The sequence below is a fragment of the Procambarus clarkii genome, chromosome 90, assembly GCF_040958095.1.
Source record: "Procambarus clarkii isolate CNS0578487 chromosome 90, FALCON_Pclarkii_2.0, whole genome shotgun sequence".
NCBI classification, from domain to species: Eukaryota; Metazoa; Arthropoda; class Malacostraca; order Decapoda; family Cambaridae; genus Procambarus; species Procambarus clarkii.
The window spans coordinates 10032806-10055902 of NC_091239.1; the positions used below are offsets into that span (position 1 = coordinate 10032806).

The 23097-nt window shown below is 40.8% G+C and overlaps 1 protein-coding gene across 1 annotated transcript; it reads right to left on the bottom strand.

Moving 5' to 3' along the window:
* Positions 1-1310: 1310 nt before the first annotated feature.
* On the bottom strand, positions 1311-22572 carry LOC123746516 (organic cation transporter protein). Its single transcript, XM_045728046.2, has 12 exons — positions 22267-22572; positions 18235-18358; positions 8869-8977; positions 7556-7736; positions 7240-7343; positions 6771-6925; positions 5619-5787; positions 5061-5208; positions 4021-4283; positions 3398-3477; positions 2819-3003; positions 1311-2691 (listed from the first exon to the last, which is right to left on the bottom strand). Exons 1-12 carry the CDS (start codon positions 22402-22404, stop codon positions 2551-2553), a joined length of 1797 nt encoding a protein of 598 aa, XP_045584002.1. The 5' UTR covers positions 22405-22572; the 3' UTR covers positions 1311-2550.
* Positions 22573-23097: the final 525 nt, after the last annotated feature.

The following is a 23097-nucleotide window of genomic DNA, read 5'->3' on the forward strand; positions in this document are numbered from 1 at the left end:
GTTGTATTCTACACCCTGGTGGCTTGTTGTATTCTACACCCTGGTGGCTTGTTGTATTCTATAGCCTGGTGGCTTGTTGTATTCTATACCCTGGTGGCTTGTTGTATTCTATAGCCTGGTGGCTTGTTGTATTCTATACCCTGGTGGCTTGTTGTATTCTACACCCTGGTGGCTTGTTGTATTCTACACCCTGGTGGCTTGTTGTATTCTATAGCCTGGTGGCTTGTTGTATTCTATACCCTGGTGGCTTGTTGTATTCTATAGCCTGGTGGCTTGTTGTATTCTACACCCTGGTGGCTTGTTGTATTCTATACCCTGGTGGCTTGTTGTATTCTATACCCTGGTGGCTTGTTGTATTCTATACCCTGGTGGCTAGGTGTCTTTGACCTAAGGTGTTTTCTTGCTCCTTCTCTCACCTCAACCCTCCTTCCGCATTCCTCTCCATTCCGTTTCCTTCACCATTCCCGCCTTCATTTCTTTCACTATTCCCTACTTCACCCCTTCTCTTCCCTTATCCCCGTCCATCTCCATCAATCCTCCATTTACAATTTCCCCCTCCCTCACCCCTATCCCATTCACCCTTACCTCTCCATTCCCTCCCTCCTTCACCGATTCCCATCCTACACCCGTGGCGTTGCCTCGTAGTGTTCCGGCTGGTAGCGTAAGGTGCGTGCTGGCAAACTTCCAATGTAAACAGTGGCAGTGCACGTGGCTACTAACAGGCGTTGCTACTCTCCCTCTCTCACACACAAGTGCCGCCCTATTTCCCCTGCACTATAACATCTGGAGATAACCATGAAGAGAGGTAACGAACTACATAGGAAACTATGAAGGAATTAAGCACCAGCACCAGATAGCTATTATCTTGGGTACTGAAGGAATGCGCGATTATGCTCAACTTTACCAAAATGGTGTTTTTTTTTTAAATTCGTAATGATTTGTAAAAGTTACGAATAAAACTTTATGAATCTATCTTCAAGAAAACTAATGGAAAAATAGAATGAAGCCAATGCAGAAGCCAGTTTTCATGATTTGACAGGCAAAACTACTTCAATTGTAATGCTTATCTAGAAGCGTACGTACCTGGAGAACTCGCCTAACCTATCAAGGTCAATGTTCAACTTGTTGGGTGTCCTTTACAAGGTGGCGTTTAGCAGTTATCCTCCACAGTGATTGGAGAATCTTGCCAGACAGGCCACAAGAACACTAGGAAAGGGAGCCTCCAAGGCCGTAGGAAAATGTCTTTAGAAACCATTAATAATATCCAGTAACTCCAAAAAATAGGGGAGACAAAATGACGACTAGATCAATCTTAATTGTTTGCTTTATTTGAAATACGTCACAAAAAATAATTCTGTTTTACAAAAATACACCTACAAATATTGAATATTTACACACGATTGTTTGCATGCACGTGAATGTGAATAGTGAATAGCACAAATAGCTTTAGTAATGAATTAATTTCATTGCTTTTCACAGCATAGGAATTACAGGAATGCAGCTTGGATATATAAGGACACTTAATGATATGTGTTGATACTTAGAAATAATAATAATGAATAAAATCTTTCCCACAGGACTGGTATCTTTTTATATAATACAAGAATACATTTATACATTTTGCGTGTGGTCTTTGCCACTACGTTAAAAATGCAACGTTTTGCCTACACAGAAACGCTGGAATTCAAGCAACTCACTTAACCTATCGAGGCTGATGCGTAGAATATACGTCAATAATGTGGCGATTTAATGTTAACTAGTACGTTACATTTTTAACGGATTTCTCGATTCCGTCAAAAAGTCGACGTACGGGATGAGAGAAGGCTATCGCTGAATGATTGATAAAGTTAGTATGGAAATTGCGTGATTAATTAAAATGTGAAATTATGATTATGGGAATAATATAAATGTCTTTAGAAACCATTAAAAATATCCAAATTATGCGATTAATTAAAATTTATAATTATCAGAACGGCATGGTAATTCAGTACAATTATTTTATACTAAAGTTTCGTAATATTAACCCTGACTTAAGAATATATATTCGTGTCTAACCCATCTTCTTGTTTAGCTAGTATTGTTTGTAACTGTGCACCATAGTACAAACATTGACGTACTAAGCTACTGCAATGTTCCCTTTTTTTCAACCGCCTCCCAGCTGCTGCTGCGGGTTTGTCTTCCTGTACTAGTACCTGCTAGTTGTGCAGTAGCTAGTACTTAGCTTGTCTTTATAGCCTCTTTCACCTCCCTTTCTTGCTACGTAACAGTCCCTATGATTCCCTTCTTACAACTTGTAATAAAGTTGTTACAACTAGTTATAACGTTTTAATGACGTATTACAACGTTGTTACAACTTGTTAGGTGTTAAACCTTGTTCGAACGTTGTATCCACGTCGTAGTTACGTGCTGTATTTTGGCGGAGTTTGTCTATTTCTTTGTGCCAGTTCCCCTGACTTCGACCATGGCGACTGTCGCCCCGTTGTAGCCCTCTTCTCCTCCGTTCCTTGCTGCTGCTTCTCAGGTATTACCGTCTCCTCTTACCGGCACCTGCTACTTGGACATGGCCTCGACCTCCTCGACGGTCTCCGGGAGGGGCATGTGGTTGGTCTCCGGGAGGAGGAGGGTCAGGAGGCCAGCAACCAGAGACAAGATGCCGAAGAGTGTTGAAGGGAGAACGTAGTGGACGTCGCCCTGCCGGTGTAAACACGTCATCCTTAGAATAGGGAACACAATAATACGTATTCCAAAAGTGTCAAAATTGTCATTGTAGTTTGGTGATGTAAGGGGTGAACCACCACTGTGGTGACTGAGGACTTACAAGTAAAGTGATGATGTAGGGGGTGATGATACAACCAATCCTGGCCATCATGGAGCTGGACCCCACCGCTATGTTGCGGACCTTAGTGGGCATCAGTTCCCCCGTGTAGAGGTACTGCTGCTGGAACACCGCCGTGGTGAAGAACTTGCCAAAACTCACCAGGAAGAAGTTCACGTAGATCTGGTCTGCTGGGAGGGAAGGAGGCAGAGGAGGCAGGAAGGGGAATGAGGTAGGATGGAGGACGAAGCAAGAGAGGAAAGGAGTAAGTAAATCCTCATCAAGATTAAGCTAATATGATTCAATAGTACATCAATATGCAACTCGAGGAATTGAATACAATTCAATAAATTGACATCAATGTGTAATGAGTCCGTTTGACAAAGCAGAGCTTGAAGTATCAACTGTTGCAAAGGACCAAATTGGAATCAGATTATTCGTATCCAGAAAAGTAGAAAATCCACCCAAAGTTTGTCCGTGAAACAATAGGGAGGTTTCCTTTCCATGAAATAACTGTTAGTGGATCTAGCGAGATAAATAACTCGCTCTCTCTGTCTGTCTCGCTGTCTCTCTCTCTCTCACCCTGGGGCACAGCGAGGATGGCCAGCAGACAGGCACTAGAGGCGATGAAGAGCCCGCTCATGGTAGCCCGTCGACCGAACCTGTAGAAGACCAACAGAAACATCCTTGTGAATAACTGCTTATTTCTTTCAATTAGAATTATTAACTGGAGAAGAGGTGTAATTGGTTAATTAAGATTTATAAATTAAAGTAAAAAGTGTGTTTACTGTTGTACTTGTATTTGTATCGCGTGTTTAAGAAGTGAAGATGAAGGTGGCAAAGGTATGACGTCTTTAGAAGTAATTATCACAAGGTGCCAAGCCAAGGGGACTATGTAGTGAAGTCTTAAGAAGTGACTGTGCTTCAGTTCAGTGACCAAGAAGACCAATGGGAGGCGCCCTGGGAGGTCACCACGGAAGGGCCGTGTTCTACCTTAGGTCCCATCTACTTCTAGAGCCTTTGTACTGAATTGAACCACATGTAGCCCGTCCGAACCAACTACAAGACTATCCTATACTTCCCCTATTATCACTCTCCTCCTCTTTCCTCCTTCAAATTACTTCCTTCCCTGGAAGATTATTAAGGGCACCACAAACGATAATAGAAACTATGTTAGGAACTTGGAAGACCAAAGAGCCACCTACTTATCCAGCGGGGAGATGAAGACAATGGCTGAGGGCAGCTCCACCAAGCCGGATATGAAGATCATGAGGAAGGGATCGGCCTTAATGTTGGCTCCGGAGAAGATTAGGCCATAGTAGACGCTGGCTGACACGAACCACAGGAAGAAGGATATCATGCATCTTCGTCGCATCACCGGGGTTCGAACTAGGGTGAACTGGGCGCGCATAGCGTTGACAATACCACTGTACCACTTGGAGGATTGTGTGGCCGTCGCCTCGTCTGCCTGGATAACAAGATTCATTATTTTGATATATATCTTTATCACAATATTTGTTAAATGTGAGTAATGGTAGAAATTGATTGATTATTCAGAGGGGCGTTAGGATTGGAATTTAGATTAGTAGGCCACGAGTCCAACACCAAACCAAGAATTGTGCTGTGATAGTGATAGTTGAGAGTGATATACATAGTGATGTACAAGGGCTGAGTGTGGACTAAGTACTATAATTTTAGAAGATTGTGTTGTATTTACTAGAATATTTATTTTTTATTTTCTATGCAGTTAAATATATGTGGTTCATTAAGAGGACAATGGGAATATACTAGTAATTACCTGGGAGGAAGTTTATCAAACAAATAAGAAATTGGAACAGGGTGAGAATGGCTCGAGGTACCTTATCACTTTGTGTGTAGTTATACCTCAATAAACTTATTTCAATAGCAAATGAAAGTCCCCAAAGCCAGACTAGATATTTGGTTGGGATCTACAAGAATGTATGGTTAAGCTTAGCAAGCCCTTGTCTTATAAATTTAATAATCATTAGAGTTGAGTAAAGGGATCATGTAGGACTGGGAATGTGGTGCCGGGGTTTAAAAGGGAATAAATTACATGCTTTAACCTATTGGCAAATTAGCGTACTGCTATTCTTGGACAAATTGCTTATATTGAAAATGGCTCATGGTAGCTGGTTAATGAACATCTGATGTCTCCCACTGTAAGCCTGCACAAAATATTATCAACACGACCCGTAGTAGGAATAGTGTGGCTTGTGGAACCTACCTTGGTGTAGGCCCGGGAGATGAGCTTCAAGACGAGCTCGTCAGAGGGCAGCTCCTTCCCGTTCCTCCGAGCGATGTTCTTCAGGATTTTCAGCGCTTCTGGGAACCTCCCCTGAGATGCGAGCCACCTCGGAGACTCCGGCAGGATCCTGTGAGACAGGATACAAGCGGTGATGCTCAGAACGCATCGTCTTTGACAACTTCGAGCTCCATGGTCCTAAGACACCCTCCACCCTCCAGCCACTTGCTCAAGGAACCTCAATGTACCTTGAGAACTTCGAGCTCCATGGTCCTAAGACACGGCTCCACCCTCCAGCCACTTGCTCAAGGAACCTCAATGTACCTTGACAACTTCGAGCTCAATGGTCCTAAGACACCCTCCACCCTCCAGCCACTTGCTCTAGGAACCTCAATGTACCTTGACATCACACTCTTGAAGACATTAATTACCGCAGAACTTGTGACGACTGGAGTCACCATATGAAGAAATGTGATACAAGAATATACTTAAACTTCAGTTAAACATTTGGGTAGAAGGTGGCGTCACCCGCATACTTACCAGTAGTAAGCAACGAGGATGAATGAGGACAGACCAATAGCCAGCTCCAGGTACCGCCAGCTCCTGATGAAGTAGGCCATGCCCGGGAGGATGGCTGTGCCAAGACCAACGAAGAAGATGTACATCATCCCAGTCATGGTACGTGCCTCGGGCTTCACTACCTCCATCACTGTAGGAGGAGGGAAGGAGTCAACACTTGAGTGCCTCAAGTTTCCCTACCTCCATCACCGATGGGAGAAGGAAGTGGTGAAGGAAGCAATAAAGGCCTCTTTTTACGCAACTTTCGACACTGCAGGAAAATCAAGTGTAGTTCAGGATGGACTAAAATTTCCTATGCTGAAGCGAGAGACCTCTTAAGCAAAAATATATAACAACAAAATCTAAATTTAAAGTGCGACTGCAATTTAGATACAGTCACTCTATCCGATAGTCTGAACGAAACACTATAAAAATAGTGAAATCTCTTCAATGTAAGTCAAATCCCATATAGGGGTTCATTCAGTGTTACTAAAATAAGGGCCCTCAACACAAGACCTACATCATGGCCTTCAACACAGTACAGATCCCTACCTATGAACCTACTTAGATAGTTGACCCAACGTATTGGCCTTGTTCAGTTAAATTCCCAGCTGATATCCTCAGCTCTCTGGTGAAGAATGGTGTCTCCTCATCTGATACAAATAATTTCCAATAAGCTTATTTGCCTAAATCATGCCCCTTCTACTCAATAGCGTAAATCATGCCCCTTCTACTCAGTAGCTTAAATCATGCCCCTTCTACTCACTAGTTTAAATGGCCCCCTTCTACTCAATAGCTTTAAACATGCTATCATAACATAACGTAACATTGTCACTAACGTAAACAATGCTCTATACTTGCAAGCTCAAATCATGGGCATAATACTCATTGAATAAATCCATGCAACTACTATTTCTTGGTCCAGTTCATGGACATAATACCCCTTGACCCAGATCATTGGCATACTACTCACTGAACCAAAACTTGGGTCCCTAGACACTAATACAAATAAATACCCTTTTCTCTATGAGGCTAATGTGATCTCATCTCTCTCAGTCGGACTTGGACTCTCTCTCTCTCAGCTCACTTGTCAAAACACTGTTTTGTTCGTACTCAAGTGTCTTGTATACCAACCCAGGACGAAGTTGATGACTATCAAGCCAGCACTGAGGATGGCAGTGACGAAGCGAAGTACCAAAAACTGCATGTAGGTCTTGGCGAAGCTCACCACAGTGCCAGCCAGCGCTGCGGCCACAGCACACAGCACAGACATGGGGCGGCGACCATACCTGCAAGAGAAAGAGTATGAAACGTAACTTGAATGGTATTTTATAGAAATTGCAAGTTCGTTCTAAATCAAGAATCTCTGATCAGTTCACAGGAAGGGGAATACGGCAATAGCGTGTATTTTGTTATAGCATACTAGATGAGGTAGCCCTGCAGGAGGGGGAAGGTTCAGACCTTTCCCCTTCTCTTTCCTTCTCTACAAGCCTTCGGCTATCACTAGCCGAAGGCTTGTACCCAGAAGAAACGGTCCTCATTAAAATGTTAGCTAAACATTTCTCGCAATGATACGATATGAAAGGTCTTTAGAGGACCTCACCTGTCTGAGAGCTGACCCATGACGAGGGAACCCACGAGGAGACCGCTCATGTAGGAGGCCTGGACGGTGGCCATCATCCAGCGACGACTACACACCAGCGAGAACTGTGGCACAAGGTCGTCATTATTGTACCTACTGGGGAGGTCTTGTTCACATGGTCGTCATTATTGTACTTATTGGTGCAATAATTACCTTGTCTCTTTCAACAATCAATGCGGCTTTGTTTACAATGATTAGGGCCTCAAAATTGTGCCGTATAAAGTAAATATCTTTGAATTAAATACGAAAACAGGTTGAACAGAGACACGGTCCTCACCTCAGAGACCAGAGTAGACTGGAAGACTGAGGGATCAAACACCCAGGAGTCACAGGCGACGGTCGGGACGTTGGTGGCGAGGTGACGGGCGGCGGCGCCCTCTCCACCGACCAGGTCCGGCATCACCGCTGTGTAGTTGTGGTCGTAGTACTGGCACTTGTCGTAGCCCGTCTTGTCGCTCCTGAAGGCGGCGAGGAAGGAAAGGTTTTGTTGGTTAGATTACCGCCGTCGTGTGGGTCAAGAGGCAGTTAAGGCTCATTATTCATTTATTAATATACTCCATATATTTACAGCTATTAAAAACGTTTGGCGCCTTGGAAAATGTACATAAAGTTTCTTAAGGAGTTGGATGAGAAACTGGTTAGGCAAACCAGATGCCAAAGAGCAGCCAAGATCCACCTCTTTCGTTTATTAAAATGTTTTCGTGGATTATACTGTAGATATTGATCATGATTGTACAATGATGAGAGAAAAATGGAAGAGGGGAATGGTGGAGTGAGGGATGGTGGGGAGGACGAGGGGATGGAAGAGGGAACTGGCGAGTCCAGTTCTCTGACCACCTGACCACACTGACTGCTCAAAAGTCATTGGTAGCCGAGGCTATATGCCCAACGACCCGACAGCACTTGATCACAAATTAGGATGTCAGGCAGGGCACTCTGCCTGACATCCTCGGCTACAGGAACGTAGCAGAAAATATGAACAGTATGGTATTAATCCCGCACACAGACCCTCTAGACGCAGCTGGAGGGGGTGGGAGATACTTGTCGGTGGGTCTGGTGGAGCTGAGAGGAGGGGAGTGTCCGCCTTCTCCCCCACCCCTCATGCCACTCACTCACCAAGCCATCCACCCCCTCATCCACGCACCCACCCGCCCAGTTAGCCACCAAACAATGTATCCACTCTGCTCGCCCACCCTGCAAGCTCGCCCTCCCAAATATGACTAAACAGCTACCGACAGTTTAAAACCTCTGGTTTATAATATATGAATATATCACTTAAAAGAGTGATATTTAAATAAATCGGAATAATAAGACATCCAAGTCACTTATCTCTAAAATAAAGGTAGTGACGAGATTTCTGAGCGGACTATTCAAGTCATATAATTGGTCCACAGGACGGACCGAAACGACCGTCGCCAGTTCCTTTGTTACCGACGAGTGGGATGGGTGTCTAGTGTCCAGCCATATTCAACATATGAAACTTATTCTGTAACTAGAATATTAATAACACTGAACTCTGAAATACTCCAATAAGTTACAAAGACAGCACCGACAGGAGCCCTGATACGAAGGAACGTGTCCGGTGCTTACCAGGGGCTGGAGACGTTCAGAAGGGGAAGAGAGGCGTTCCACAGGTCTCCTACAGCGTCGTTCAGGCCGGGGACCCGACACCAGTGCTCAGGCGTGTAACTCAGGTACACTGTAGGGAGACGAGATTGATTGATAATGACAAACGAGGGCATATATATTATATATTGCATATATACCTGAGGGAGCCCACCATTTCAAGTAGCCCCTCTACCGGGGACAAGTTACCAATTGGCTTGTCAATCCATTATTCCTCCGTTACCCCTAATTATTGCAGGCTTCCCAGTACTCCCAGTAATTATTTTACTTATTGCTATTATTAACAGTGATATATACTTTCTCTGGTCTTCAGGGCATGACAGAATATGCCACTTGTGGCCTAAGTCACGTGTTTGTACGTGTGTTATTATACACCACTTACACTTCTTGCTGCATATACAACCTAGTTGTTGATTCACTACTTCTCAGAAAGTCAATTGGAGAAAGACATCCTCAGCTAAAGTTAAGTCGTCTGCCTAACTGGTTGCAATTCTAGGAAGAAAAGAGACTGGCTCTTCATCTTACCATGTGTAGCCATGTCTCTGCATATATTTGAAGTATAGATCACACTAGAAGAGATTCTGCTGGGGCAGCAGGCTACACCAATTACCACGAAGCTTACTGGAGCATGAATAGTGCGTGCTGAACATTGCAAGCAGAATTATATGCCCTGAAAGTGGCCATATATTATGCAATTGAGAATAATTTACACGATATCATCATTCATTCCGACTCTAAATCTTCGCTCCAGGCATTGTTATCCAGCTAGCACAGATCTGGCTGGATATATATACAACACAACTCATCACAGAAATCCTACATATAGGAACAGAACAGAAGCACACAATCTAGGGCTGTCAATTTCCCTAAATTGGGTACCAAGTTACATTGGCATAGATGGTAATGAAAAGGCAGACTCACTAGCAAAAACTGTTACTGCTCTACGTATTTTAACTCCAAGTTTTTCACAGATTAAGGAGCAAATAAAGAAGAAAATACTCCCAACTATCAAAAGACGCCACAGAGCCAAAGTAGCGGAAGGACGATCCACTGCGATGTGGTACTAACAAGCCACTGGCTACTACTTGTTCAAGCTTGGTAAAAAGATATCCAGAGGCATTGCAGTAGCCTCTGGCCATACACAGACTTGGGTACAAGTGATAAACCCATTAGTTAAAGAGTATCATATCTGTGGAACAGATGCAGAGGCGCCACTATTGCATTATTTACTAGAATGTGAAGCAACTGAAGCCCTGCGCATCAAACTCAACATTCATCCAACAAGAGCAGCTGCATTAGATGCAAAACCCTCAGCGAATACACTTTCAATGTTAAAAAAGTGGTTCAAGATTCTAAATCAAGTATAAATAGGGTTAAATCAGAGTGGGAAAATGTTTTTTTTTCTACAAGTGGCTGTAGGCCTGTACATCTATATCCGCCACTGGACCATTCTCAAGTCGATTGACGACGAAACGTCGTCAATCGTCAAACTTCCTAAGTTTGGTGAATATAAAGAAGCTGCCTTTCTCACCTATTCCTTCTACCTCAGGCCCCACCCATACTTCTTCCTACAAATAAGGGTTGTAATAACCCTCCAGAGGTTAAACACCAAACCAAAATAACATTTAAGGATTTTATGTTTTATTTATGTGAGAAAATTACAATTTACAAATTACAAAATTATACACATTTAAAATTATACAAATAATAATTTTTTAAAACGGGAATTAATTACCATGCATAAAATAGGAGAAATCTAAGCTTTGGGGGGGAGATGCTGCGGAGTCTAGGAAATTACCCGAGGATACATAGAGAAGCCCTTTCAGGAGAATTAGGGACGTTATTCTCCAAGACCTCAGTCAGGAGAAAGTTTAACTTTTTCAGTAGGGCGTCGAGAGCCTTCGGGTCACCCTCAAACAGCCAAGTCATTTTTAGAATTTCATTTACGGTTTTTGACTGTATCCTTATTGCATTTAAAGTAATTTGCAAGATCATAAAAAAATCTATGATATCTGTGGAGTAGGTACGACCTTTGTTTAGTATTTCCTCTATGGCTGTGTCCTTTAAATCAGACAGGGCCTCTTGAGAGAGGGTCGACAGGCCAAAGTCAATTAGAAATACTTCGGGATTAGAGCCGTCAGGAGAGAGCGTCACCATGATGTTTTTGTCGTGAATATCACCGTGTATGACACCACAGTCGTGAAGCTCCCGCAGCAGCACACCAACTCTCGTAACGATGTAGATCACGCACCAGTCGGGTAGTTGACGTCGGAGGGCTTCATAGAGTGTTATCTCGCCCCTGGAGGACATCACTAAGGCCTGCGGGTCGTTGCACACTGCGAGCAGGTGTGGAGCTCCCCCAGAACCCTGCAATCTCTGCAGGATAAATACCTCTCTTCTGAAGGAAAGCACATTATCATTCTTCATCACCTTCAGGATGGCCTGGCATCCTCGCCAAGGAACGCGACCTACAAACCCATAGTGACCCGTGTCGATATGATCAGTCCTGGACATAAGGTCGGCAAGTTTGCTACTGGACAGAACAGGATAATCCATTTCTGACGACTCAACAGAACTGATAAATTATTGATGTTTTAAATTCAGCTTCAGCTAAATGACTAAGTTTAAATTCACGTCGGTACCTTTTATAGAACTTTGGCATTACAGGTGAGGTGAGGGAGATACCTGAGGTTGAAGGGGGGGTGAGGTAACTAGAACGGAAATTATAACATAAGAACAAAGGTAACTGCAGAAGGCCTATTGGCCCCATACAAGGCAGCTCCTAATTATAACCGTTGTTGTTGTTGTTAAAGATTTAGCTATTCGGGACGGAGTGTCCATGTAGCACGGGCTATGGTGAGCCCGTAATTGAGTTTGGTTATACATGATAACCTTTTTCCTGTGATATTTGGGTCTAAGTTTAAAATGGAGGAGAGGACTTCTCCTTTTTCTCTGCTTATTTGTCGCTTCTGTTTTATTGCACTGGTTTTAATCTTGTTTTATTAACATTATCTTGGTGGCGGATGTAGATGCAGAATGCTCACTAATGAGTCCCATTCCTCAACAGCTTTTCTAATCATTGTAGTGGCGGTGGAATGTGCATCTAATGCAGCTGCTGTCGTTGGATTAATGTTGAGTTTGATGCGCAGGGGTTCAGTAGCTTCACATTCAGTAGCTTCACAATTATAACCACCCAATCCCACTCATATACATGTCCAACCCACGTTTGAAACAATCGAAGGACCCCACCTCCACCACGTTACTCGGTAATTGGTTCCACTAATCAACAACTTTGTTACCGAACTTTGTTACCAGTATTTACCCAAGTCTTTCCTAAATCTAAACTTATCCAATTTATACCCGTTGTTTCGTGTTCTGTCTTGTGTTAATACTTTTAATTTATTAATATAGGTTAGGCCTTATTTATAAGAACATAAGAACAAAGGTAACTGCAGAAGGCCTATTGGCCCATACGAGGCAGCTCCTATCTATAACATATATATTTAGTTCTTATGTTAGGGGCGACATGATAGAGGTTTACAAGTGGGTGAATGGACATAACAAGGGAGATATTAATAGGGTATTAAAAGTATCAACACAGGACAGAACACGAAACGGTGGGTATAAATTGGATAAGTTTAGATTTAGGAAAGACTTGGGTAAATACTGGTTCAGTAACAGGGTTGTAGATTTGTGGAACCAATTGCCGCGTAACGTGGTGGAGGTGGGGTCCCTCGATTGTTTCAAGCGCGGGTTGGACAAGTATATGAGTGGGATTGGGTGGTTATAGAATAGGAGCTGCCTCGTATGGGCCAATAGGCCTTCTGCAGTCGCCTTTGTTCTTATGTTCTTATAACCCCCCAATCCCACTCATATACATGTCCAACCCGCGCTTGAAACAATCTCGGTCAGGTGAATTCACAGTGAGAGGTTGTGTTAACCGGAGCTCCTGAGTGTTGTTACATTATCATAGCAATATGGAAGTTGTAGTTAAGGACCTGGTGACTCTAGTGGGAGCCCTGAGGACAGAGTTGGACTTTCTGCGGGAGGAGGTGCGTCAGCTTAAAGAACAACGAGAAGTAACGAAGGAGGAGACCAGCAGTAAAGGGACCTCGTCTTGGAGAGTTGCGAAAGACAGGGGCCTTAAGAAGACTTTGATAAAGCCGCCTTCAAACGCCATAGCAACCTCTAATTCATTTGACGTTTTGGAGGACGAGTGCTGTGGAGAGACTGTGGATCGCGCAAAAGGGAAAGCAACGAAGAGAAAGGAAGCGCAGGCCCCTCAGAGGGTAAAGGAAGTACCTAAGCAAACATTAGTTGTGGGAGATTCCCAGATAAGGTATTTGGATAGAACGTTTTGTGCTAGAGATAGGGGGAACAGGTTAAGGGTTTGCTATCCCGGAGCTGGCATTGGTGATATTATAAACAACATGAATGATATTATGGCTGGTAATGGGAACAATCCCATTATTTGCATTAGCGTGGGAGGAAATGATGTTGGTCGAGTTAGGAGTGAGGAACTGATTCAGAGGTATAAAACAGCCATAGAGTTAGTTAGGAGCAAGGGAGGAATCCCGATCATATGTGGCATTCTTCCAAGAAAGGGAGTGGGAAATGAATGGATATCGAGGGCACTTGGTGTCAATTGCCGGCTGGAAAGATATTGCAAATCAAATGCAATATCTTTCATAGACAACTGGGAACACTTCTATGGAAGAAATGAAATGTATGCTCGTGATGGGGTGCATCTATCGAGAGCTGGGGTTGTTGCTGTTGCGAACTCGTTAGAAGAAGTGGTTAGAGGTGTTTGTTTGGGTTTAAACTGTTAGTAGATAGAGGTATGGGAATTGATTTGGAGGAAGGAGGTAATAAAAGTATGTGTTTGTGGGAGAAAGGAATTGGCAAAACGACCAGGGAAAGAGAAGGTCCGCAAAATAACAATTCACTTAGGGTATATTACACTAACAGTAGAAGTCTAAGAAATAAAATTAACGAATTAAATGCTCTTGTCTGCACAGAAAAAATAGATATTATTGCACTTACCGAAACGTGGATGAATGTAGAAAATAGAGAACTATTAGCTGAATATCAAATATATGGATTTAAACTATTTCACACAGATAGATATATTAGACGAGGAGGTGGAGTAGCCATATATGTTAGGGACAATTTGAAATGTAGTCTCAAAGAGGGAATCAAAACAGAGCCACACACAGAAACTATTTGGATTGAATTAAACGAAAAAGCTAATAATATTATAATAGGAGTAATATATAGGCCACCAAATTTAGACAGAATGGAAGCAAAGCATCTATGGGATGAAATATCTAGAGCATCTAGATCTAACAGTATTTATGTCATGGGTGACTTTAATTTTAGCGGAATAAACTGGTTGAACAAAACAGGGAATAGTGAAGCAGAAGATTTTCTAGAATTAATTGACGATTGCTTTCTTACGCAACACATTAAGGAACCAACACGGGAAAATAATATTTTAGATTTAGTGTTAACTAACAGGGAAACGCAAATTAATTACATCGAAATAGGGAGTGAGCTAGGGAGCAGTGATCACAAAGAAATCAGATTTAGCATAGAATGGAATAGACCAGTAGGAGAAAATTCTGTTAAAGTGCCAGATTTTCGAAAAGCTGATTTTAATAGCCTAAGAAATTTTTTGGGTCAAATTGATTGGAAAGTCTTGGGTATGGGGTGTGGGCCGGTCTTGGAGCGAGACATGAACCCAGCGATAGGTGACTTAAATGGGGATTTCGATGTGGATTCAATATATAACTTATTTAAGAATATTCTAAACAAAGCACAGGAACGTAGTATACCATACAAATTGAATAGATCGAATACTAATGACCCAAAGTGGATAACAAAGAATTTGAAGAACCTTATAGGTAAAAAGAGAGCTTGGTACAAAAGGATTAAAAATGGGGAGGTCACTTTAGAACAGGAATTCGTACAACTGGTTAGAAATGTTAAAAAAGAGATAAGGAAAGCAAAAAGAAACTATGAAGTTCGCATAGCAGGGCAAGCAAAGACAAATCCTAAAGGGTTTTTTCAGTTATATCGTACTAAGACTAGGGAAAGGATAGGTCCATTAAAAACTGAGACAGGTCAAATAACAGATAGTGATGAAGAGATGAGTAGTATTTTTAATAAATATTTTGTATCTGTATTTACTAAAGAGGAACTTAACAATATGCCTTCAGCCGAACAAGTCTATGTGGGTGGGGACGAGGACAGGTTGACGAGTTTAACAGTTACCAGGGAGGATGTTCTTAAACAAATAGTAAAACTCAAACCAAACAAATCCCCAGGGCCGGATGAAGTGTTTGCCAGGGTGCTTAAAGAATGCAAAGAGGAGCTTTGTGACCCACTGTCAACCATATTTAATAAATCAATAGAGTCAGGCAGAGTGCCGGAGTTTTGGAAAGTTGCTAATGTGATACCAGTTTTTAAGAAAGGAGATAGATCACTTGCGTCTAACTATCGACCAATTAGCCTAACGTCTATTGTGGGAAAGTTACTCGAATCTATAATAGCAAATAAAATTCGTCTTCATCTTGAAAAACATAAATTAATAATTGAGTCGCAACATGGTTTTATAAATGGCCGTTCATGTTTAACAAATTTGTTATCTTTTTATTCTAGCATTGTTGAGGCAGTTGATAGTGGTAAGGATTGCGATGTTGTATACCTTGACTTTAGCAAAGCTTTTGATACAGTGCCACATGAAAGACTGATTAAAAAGATAGAGTCTCATGGTATTGGGGGTGCTATATTAAGCTGGATTAGGGCATGGCTATACCAAAGGAAACAGAGAGTTAGTATAAATGGAATCAAGTCAGAGTGGGAAAATGTTGTAAGTGGAGTGCCTCAAGGCTCTGTCCTGGGACCTCTGTTGTTTATAATATATATAAATGATTTAGATTCAGGTTTGAGTAGCAACATTTGCAAATTTGCCGATGATACGAAAATCGGTAGGGAAATTAATTCGGAGGAGGACTCACTATCACTTCAAGTTGATCTAGATAGGGTTTTGAAATGGTCAAAGGATTGGCAGATGCAGTTTAATGCTGATAAATGTAAAGTTCTGAGGTTAGGTAATGATGATAGAGTTACAAGATACGAGCTAGATGGTGTTGTGATTGCGAAGTCGGATTGCGAAAGGGATCTGGGAGTTATGATTAGTAAGAATTTAAAACAAAAGGATCAATGCATAAATGTTCGTAATAAGGCAAATCGGACACTTGGATTTATTAATCGCAGCGTTAGTAACAAGACACCTGGTGTGGTTCTCAAGCTATATCTTGCTCTAGTTAGGCCCCATTTAGATTATGCAGTTCAGTTTTGGTCGCCATATTATAGAATGGATATAAATTCACTTGAACGTGTCCAGCGTAGGATGACTAAGTTAATTCCCCAAATTAGAAATCTTTCATATGAAGAAAGATTAACAAAGCTTAAGTTGCATTCACTGGAAAGGCGAAGAGTTAGGGGTGACATGATAGAGGTTTACAAGTGGATGAATGGACATAACCGGGGGGATATTAATAGGGTATTAAAAGTATCAACACAGGACAGAACACGAAACAATGGGTATAAATTGGATAAGTTTAGATTTAGGAAAGACTTGGGTAAATACTGGTTCAGTAACAGGGTTGTTGATTTGTGGAACCAATTGCCGCGTAACATTGTGGAGGTGGGGTCCCTCGATTGTTTCAAGCACGGGTTGGACAAGTATATGAGTGGGATTGGGTGGTTATAGAATAGGAGCTGCCTCGCATGGGCCAATAGGCCTTCTGCAGTTACCTTTGTTCTTATGTTCTTATGTTCTTATCCCTTTCGCAATCCGACTTCGCAATCTCAACACCATCTATCTCGTATTTTGTAACTCTATCATCATTACCTAGCCTCAGAACTTTACATTTATCAGCCTTAAACTGCATTTGCCAATCATTTGACCATTTCAAACCCTATTTAGATAAACTTGAAGTGATATTGAGTCTTCTTCCGTGTTAATTTCCCTACCGATTTTTGTATCATCTGCAAATTTGCAGATGTTGCTACTCAAACCTGAATCTAAATCATTTATATATATTATAAACAACAGAAGTCCCAGGACAAAGCCTTTAGGCACTCCACTAACAACATTAGTGGAGTGCCACTAATGTTGTGCCACATTATCCCACTCTGACTTAACCCCATTTATGCTAACTCTCTGTTTCCTTTGGAATAGCCATGCCCTAATCTAACTTAATATAGCACCTCCAATACCATGAGCCTCTATTTTTTTAATCTGTCTTTCATGTGGCACTGTATCAAAAGCTTTGCTAAAATCAAGGTACACAACATCACAATCCTTACCACTATCAACTATGCTGGAATAAAAAGAGAGCAAATTTGGTAAACGTGAACGGCCATTTGTAAAACCATGTTGCGACTCATTTATTAATTTGTGTTTTTCAAGATGAAGACGAATTGTATTTGCAATTATCGATTCAAGTAACTTTCCCACAATAGACGTTAGGCTAATTGGCCGATAGTTTGACGCTAGTGATCTGTCTCCTTTCTTAAAAATTGGTACCACATTAGCTACCTTCCGTGACTCTGGCACTCTGCCTGTACGACTCTGTACGACAGCTGAAACTTCGGGAAGAAACGAAGGATACCAATATTAACAAGACCTCGTCGTGGATTCACTTGAACGTGTCCAGCGTAGGATGACTAAGTCACTGGAAAGGCGAAGAGTTAGGGGTGACATGATAGAGGTTTACAAGTGGATGAATGGACATACCAAAGGGGATATTAATAGGGTATTAAAAGTATCAACACAAGACAGAACACGAAACAATGGGTATAAATTGGATAAATTTAGATTTAAGAAAGACTTGGATAAACACTGGTTCGGTAACAGGGTTGTTGATTTGTGGAACCAATTACCGCGTAACGTGGAGGTGGGGTCCCACGATTGTTTCAAGCGCGGGTTGGACATGTATATGAGTGGGATTGGATGGTTATAAATAGGAGCTGCCTCGTATGGGCCAATAGGCCTTCTGCAGTTACCTTTGTTCTTATGTAATCCATTAGGTGATGACCAACCACACACCAGAAGATGTAGAAACGTCGTTTCATCTTTTGCTGTGGTTTGATCATCGATAACGTGTGTAAAGCTAGGTCAGGGTGGACAGAAACATAAGCGGAAAGTGTTGAGCATAAGGGCAAATGACCACAGCCACTCGCCTATCTCCTGCCTAACGTCCCCCATCGACGTCAAAATACGATGAACTATTCAAGATGACGAGTGAAGAGTGGACTTACCCGATGAAACAGCGTGCATGCCGCAGAAGATCTGGGAGAAGTCAGCTATAACAAACACCAGCTTCTGCCAAGTGCCCCAGGACCCGGCCAGCTCCAGGGCCTCGTCGAAGCCGCCGCCAGAGTCCTGTGGGAGAACAAGCTCGTTCACGGGCATCTTGAATATATTCAAACTTGTACCGTGGCTGAACCTTCACCGATTCAACCACGGTACAATTACCAATAATATACAAACTCTTGAACCCGACACTCATCAAACCTGCAGACAATGAGTCTTATCAAGCCGATTGTGTTCGGTGGGTGGCTTGGGTTCGTAGGGTTCTAGCTTGGTTAGGACGGGGGATTTTGTTCGTTGCTGTAATTGTAGGGACCCATAGCCTCGGAGAAGGAAAAAGAATATTCAGAAAAGGCCTTGTGGGTTCTCATTGAACACTTTAATATTTTCTTCTGCCACCCTATTATTTTTGTATACTATAATTATATATATATATATATAATTATATAAGTGCGAACAAGCCTGAATGGTCCCCAGGACTATATGCGAATGAATCGCATTATATAATTATATAAATATATATAATGTTATATATATATATATATATATATATATATATATATATATATATATATATATATATAGTTATATATATATATATATATATAGTTATATATATATATATATATATATAGTTATATATATATATATATATATAGTTATATATATATATATATATATATATATAGTTATATATATATATATATATATATATATATATATATATATATTTATATATATATATATATATATATATATATATATATATTCAAACCACATATATATAGAAGGAAAAGGAAAAAGAATATTCAGAAAAGGTCTTGTGGGTTCTCATTGAACACTTTAATATTTTCTTCTGCCACCCCTATTATTTTTGTATACTATAATTATATATATATATAATTATATAAGTGCGAACAAGCCTGAATGGTCCCCAGGACAATATGCGAATGAATCGCATTATATAATTATATAAATATATATAATGTTATATATATATATCTTGTTATATATATATATATATATATATATATATATATATATATATATATAGTTATATATATATATATATATATATATATATATATATATATATATATATATATATATATATTCAAACCACATATATATATATATATATATATATATATATATATATATATATATATATATATATATATATATATATATGTCGTACCTAGTAGCCAGAACTCACTTTTTGGCCTACTATTCAAGGCCCGATTTGCCTAATAAGCCAAGTTTTCCTGAATTAATATATTTTTTCTAATTTTTTTCTTATGAAATGATAAAGCTACCCATTTCATTATGTATGAGGTCAATTTTTTTTTATTGGAGTTAAAATTAACGTAGATATATGACCGAACCTAACCAACCCTACCTAACCTAACCTAACCTATCTTTATAGGTTAGGTTTGGTTAGGTAGCCGAAAAAGTTAGGTTAGGTTAGGTTAGGTAGTCGAAAAACAATTAATTCATGAAAACTTGGCTTATTAGGCAAATCGGGCCTTGAATAGTAGGCCAAAAAGTGAGTTCTGGCTACTAGGTACGACATATATATATATATATATATATATATATATATATATATATATATATAATGTCGTACCTAGTAGCCAGAACTCACTTTTTGGCCTACTATTCAAGGCCCGATTTGCCTAATAAGCCAAGTTTTCATGAATTAATTGTTTTTCGACTACCTAACCTAACCTAACCTAACTTTTTCGGCTACCTAACCAAACCTAACCTATAAAGATAGGTTAGGTTAGGTTAGGTAGGGTTGGTTAGGTTCGGTCATATATCTACGTTAATTTTAACTCCAATAAAAAAAAATTGACCTCATACATAATGAAATGGGTAGCTTTATCATTTCATAAGAAAAAAATTAGAAAAAATATATTAATTCAGGAAAACTTGGCTTATTAGGCAAATCGGGCCTTGAATAGTAGGCCAAAAAGTGAGTTCTGGCTACTAGGTACGACATATATATATATATATATATATATATATATATATATATATATATATATATATATATATATATATATATATATAACAAAATTGTAGCGGTGATCCAGTTCTCTGTACTTAGGGGATTTAGCTGATTCCCTGTGAGTGGCAGCGCCACCCAGTTGTGCAACATTGAATTCAATGTAGGTGTTAGCCAGGGTTGATACGCACGTGTAGTCCCACGCCAACTGCTTGGCACTCTCCCAGGGGTTCACTGTGACACCATTTGGCCGACCAATAAGAGCATCAGAGTATTATAATTCACTTTATTTATATTCGAGAGAACACAGTTGGGGCTACACGCCCCAACTGACGTCACCAGCATGAGTCTGGTGACGTCACCAGTACGAAGTCTTAAGGTCAATATAAGACCCTAAGGTCAAAATATTAAAGCCTTAAGGCCAGTCGACCTTTGGAAGGATATTAAGGTCACTACAATACCTTACCAACCAACAGGTATACATTAGAACCGAATGTTGTTCAGCAATAAATTAAAAGAATTGTATATGCGACCATATACACCGAGGCCTGCTCGACGACCAGGCCGCGGGGACGCTAAGCCCCGGAAGCACCTATTGATGTCAAGGCCACCACCCATTGTATCTCAGACTAGCTAACAAGTCCTGAATATACGTATACTTGTTTAATATATTTAATTTATATAGAATGTATATCTTAGTCCAAAACTATGTTCAGACCCAAACTCTTATTGTATATATACATCGAGATGAAGAGTATACACACATGTGGATGAGTTACCAAATGAATATTCATCATTAGGCCAACTTCAGACGATGAGTTACAATAACGAGGCTGAAGAGATGAAGACTCGAACACACACCAGATGACGTTTCGGGCCGTCCTGGACTATAATAAAGCCGATTGTGTTGGGTTAGGTGGGTGGCTTGGGTTCGTAGGTTCCTGGCTTGGTTAGGACGACGGATTTTGTACGTTGTGAGAAGTCGGGCAGACCAGTGAGAGTATAAACAGTAGCCACAACGGATGACCTAACGGTATTTACCTAGACACATAGGGTAACATTCACTCTTTCCATGTAGTTTTAAGTACATGTACTTTTAAGTACATGGGAAAACTTTTTCCCATCTCTCTCTACTCCTCATTCCTTCTCTCTCTCTCTTGCTCCTTTATAATGACATCTTTATCAACATCTTCGTTTCACGACAATAAACAGATAATGTTACCCAAACCGTCCAAGTAAAAATAACGTTGCTTTTCGCAACGTTATTTGCGCTATGGCCAAAAATGGACGTAATTTGAAATGAATTCGGCTCAGGAAAGTGATGTTCTGTGCCTTTTTTGAGTCCTCTTGCCTACTGTATAGTTATACAGCCTACTCGGTTAGGAGAGGAAACTTTCAATTGACGTTTTGAAACTTTAGGAGAATTTCCTGCCCTCCTAACCAACCAGAGGACCCTTAACTTACTGTTTTAAAAAAAAAATCCAAAATATATTTTCAAATTACGTCCATTTTTGACAGAAATTCAGACGTAATTTGTAAAAGAAAAGGTTGAGAGAGCGAGAGACTTCTCCTGCGGCCTTATCATTCTGTCAGCACTTACGTTATCAGTATTTTTGTTTTACTCATCACCGAATATACACACTTGGTAACAGATGGCTACATAGCCACTCTAGCCAACAGATGGCTACATAGCCACTCTAACCAACAGATGGCTACATAGCCACTCTAGCCAATAGATGGCTACATAGCCACTCTAGCCAATAGATGGCTACATAGCCAATCTAGCCAACAGATGGCTACATAGTCACTCTGGGCCAACAGATGGCTACATAGTCACTCTGGGCCAACAGATGGCTACATAGTCACTCTACGTGCAATCATCCCTAACAAAATTAACTTCAACGAGTACACCACTTGAACTCAAAAGCAAATTTTTGTTTTAACTTGAGGAGGAAGACATAGCATGTCTTACCTGAGGTGACAGTTGGAAGTTCTCCTCTTCATCGTGGCTAGAGTGGATCTTCTTTGCGACCTCATCTAGGGTCTTGTCCCCACTCGAAGTAAGTATTAAGTTTCGCCTCTCGCCTCGTTCTAAATTTCCCGAGTCCATTGCATCAAGCTCCCAGTAGCACTGGGGTCACGGATTAACAGGCTTCGGATATGGCTGTGATGGCACAAAGGAGAGATATCTGAACTGTGATGTAGTTTGACACGAGTAAGGAGCGCTCCGGCGAGTGTGCTCGCGACAATCTCCGCTTCATGAATGAGTAACACTGTCTGCCAACACGTGATCAGCTGGGTGGGATTTTTTTGCACTGTTGTCGGCCAGTTGGGTGGGGGAGGGGACACGTGTAGGAAGGGGGAAGGTGGGGGGTATACTGTGGAAAGGGGAAGGTGGGGGGTATACTGTCGAAGTTTTTTATTATTATTTTCTACCACAGACGTGGCCACACATTTACAATGCTAACCAGAATATATACATTTTCTTCTGTCCTCCATGGGTTAGAGATCTGTTACACATATAGTTAAGTGATTTATTGAACAATCAATCACAGAAGGTGATTCTGGTGCTTTGAAAATGATAAACTAACATACATACGTAAATACATACATACGCAGATTTACGTCTGCCCTACATAAAGTATTAGAAGTGTCATTAATGTGCATTTACAAAGGTGAAATGTAATTCTGATCAGCTTCCACATATACTTTATACGCATACATACACGCACATATACATACACATATACATACATATATACGCACACATACATTTGTCTCTCCTACTCTGACAGGGTGAGAT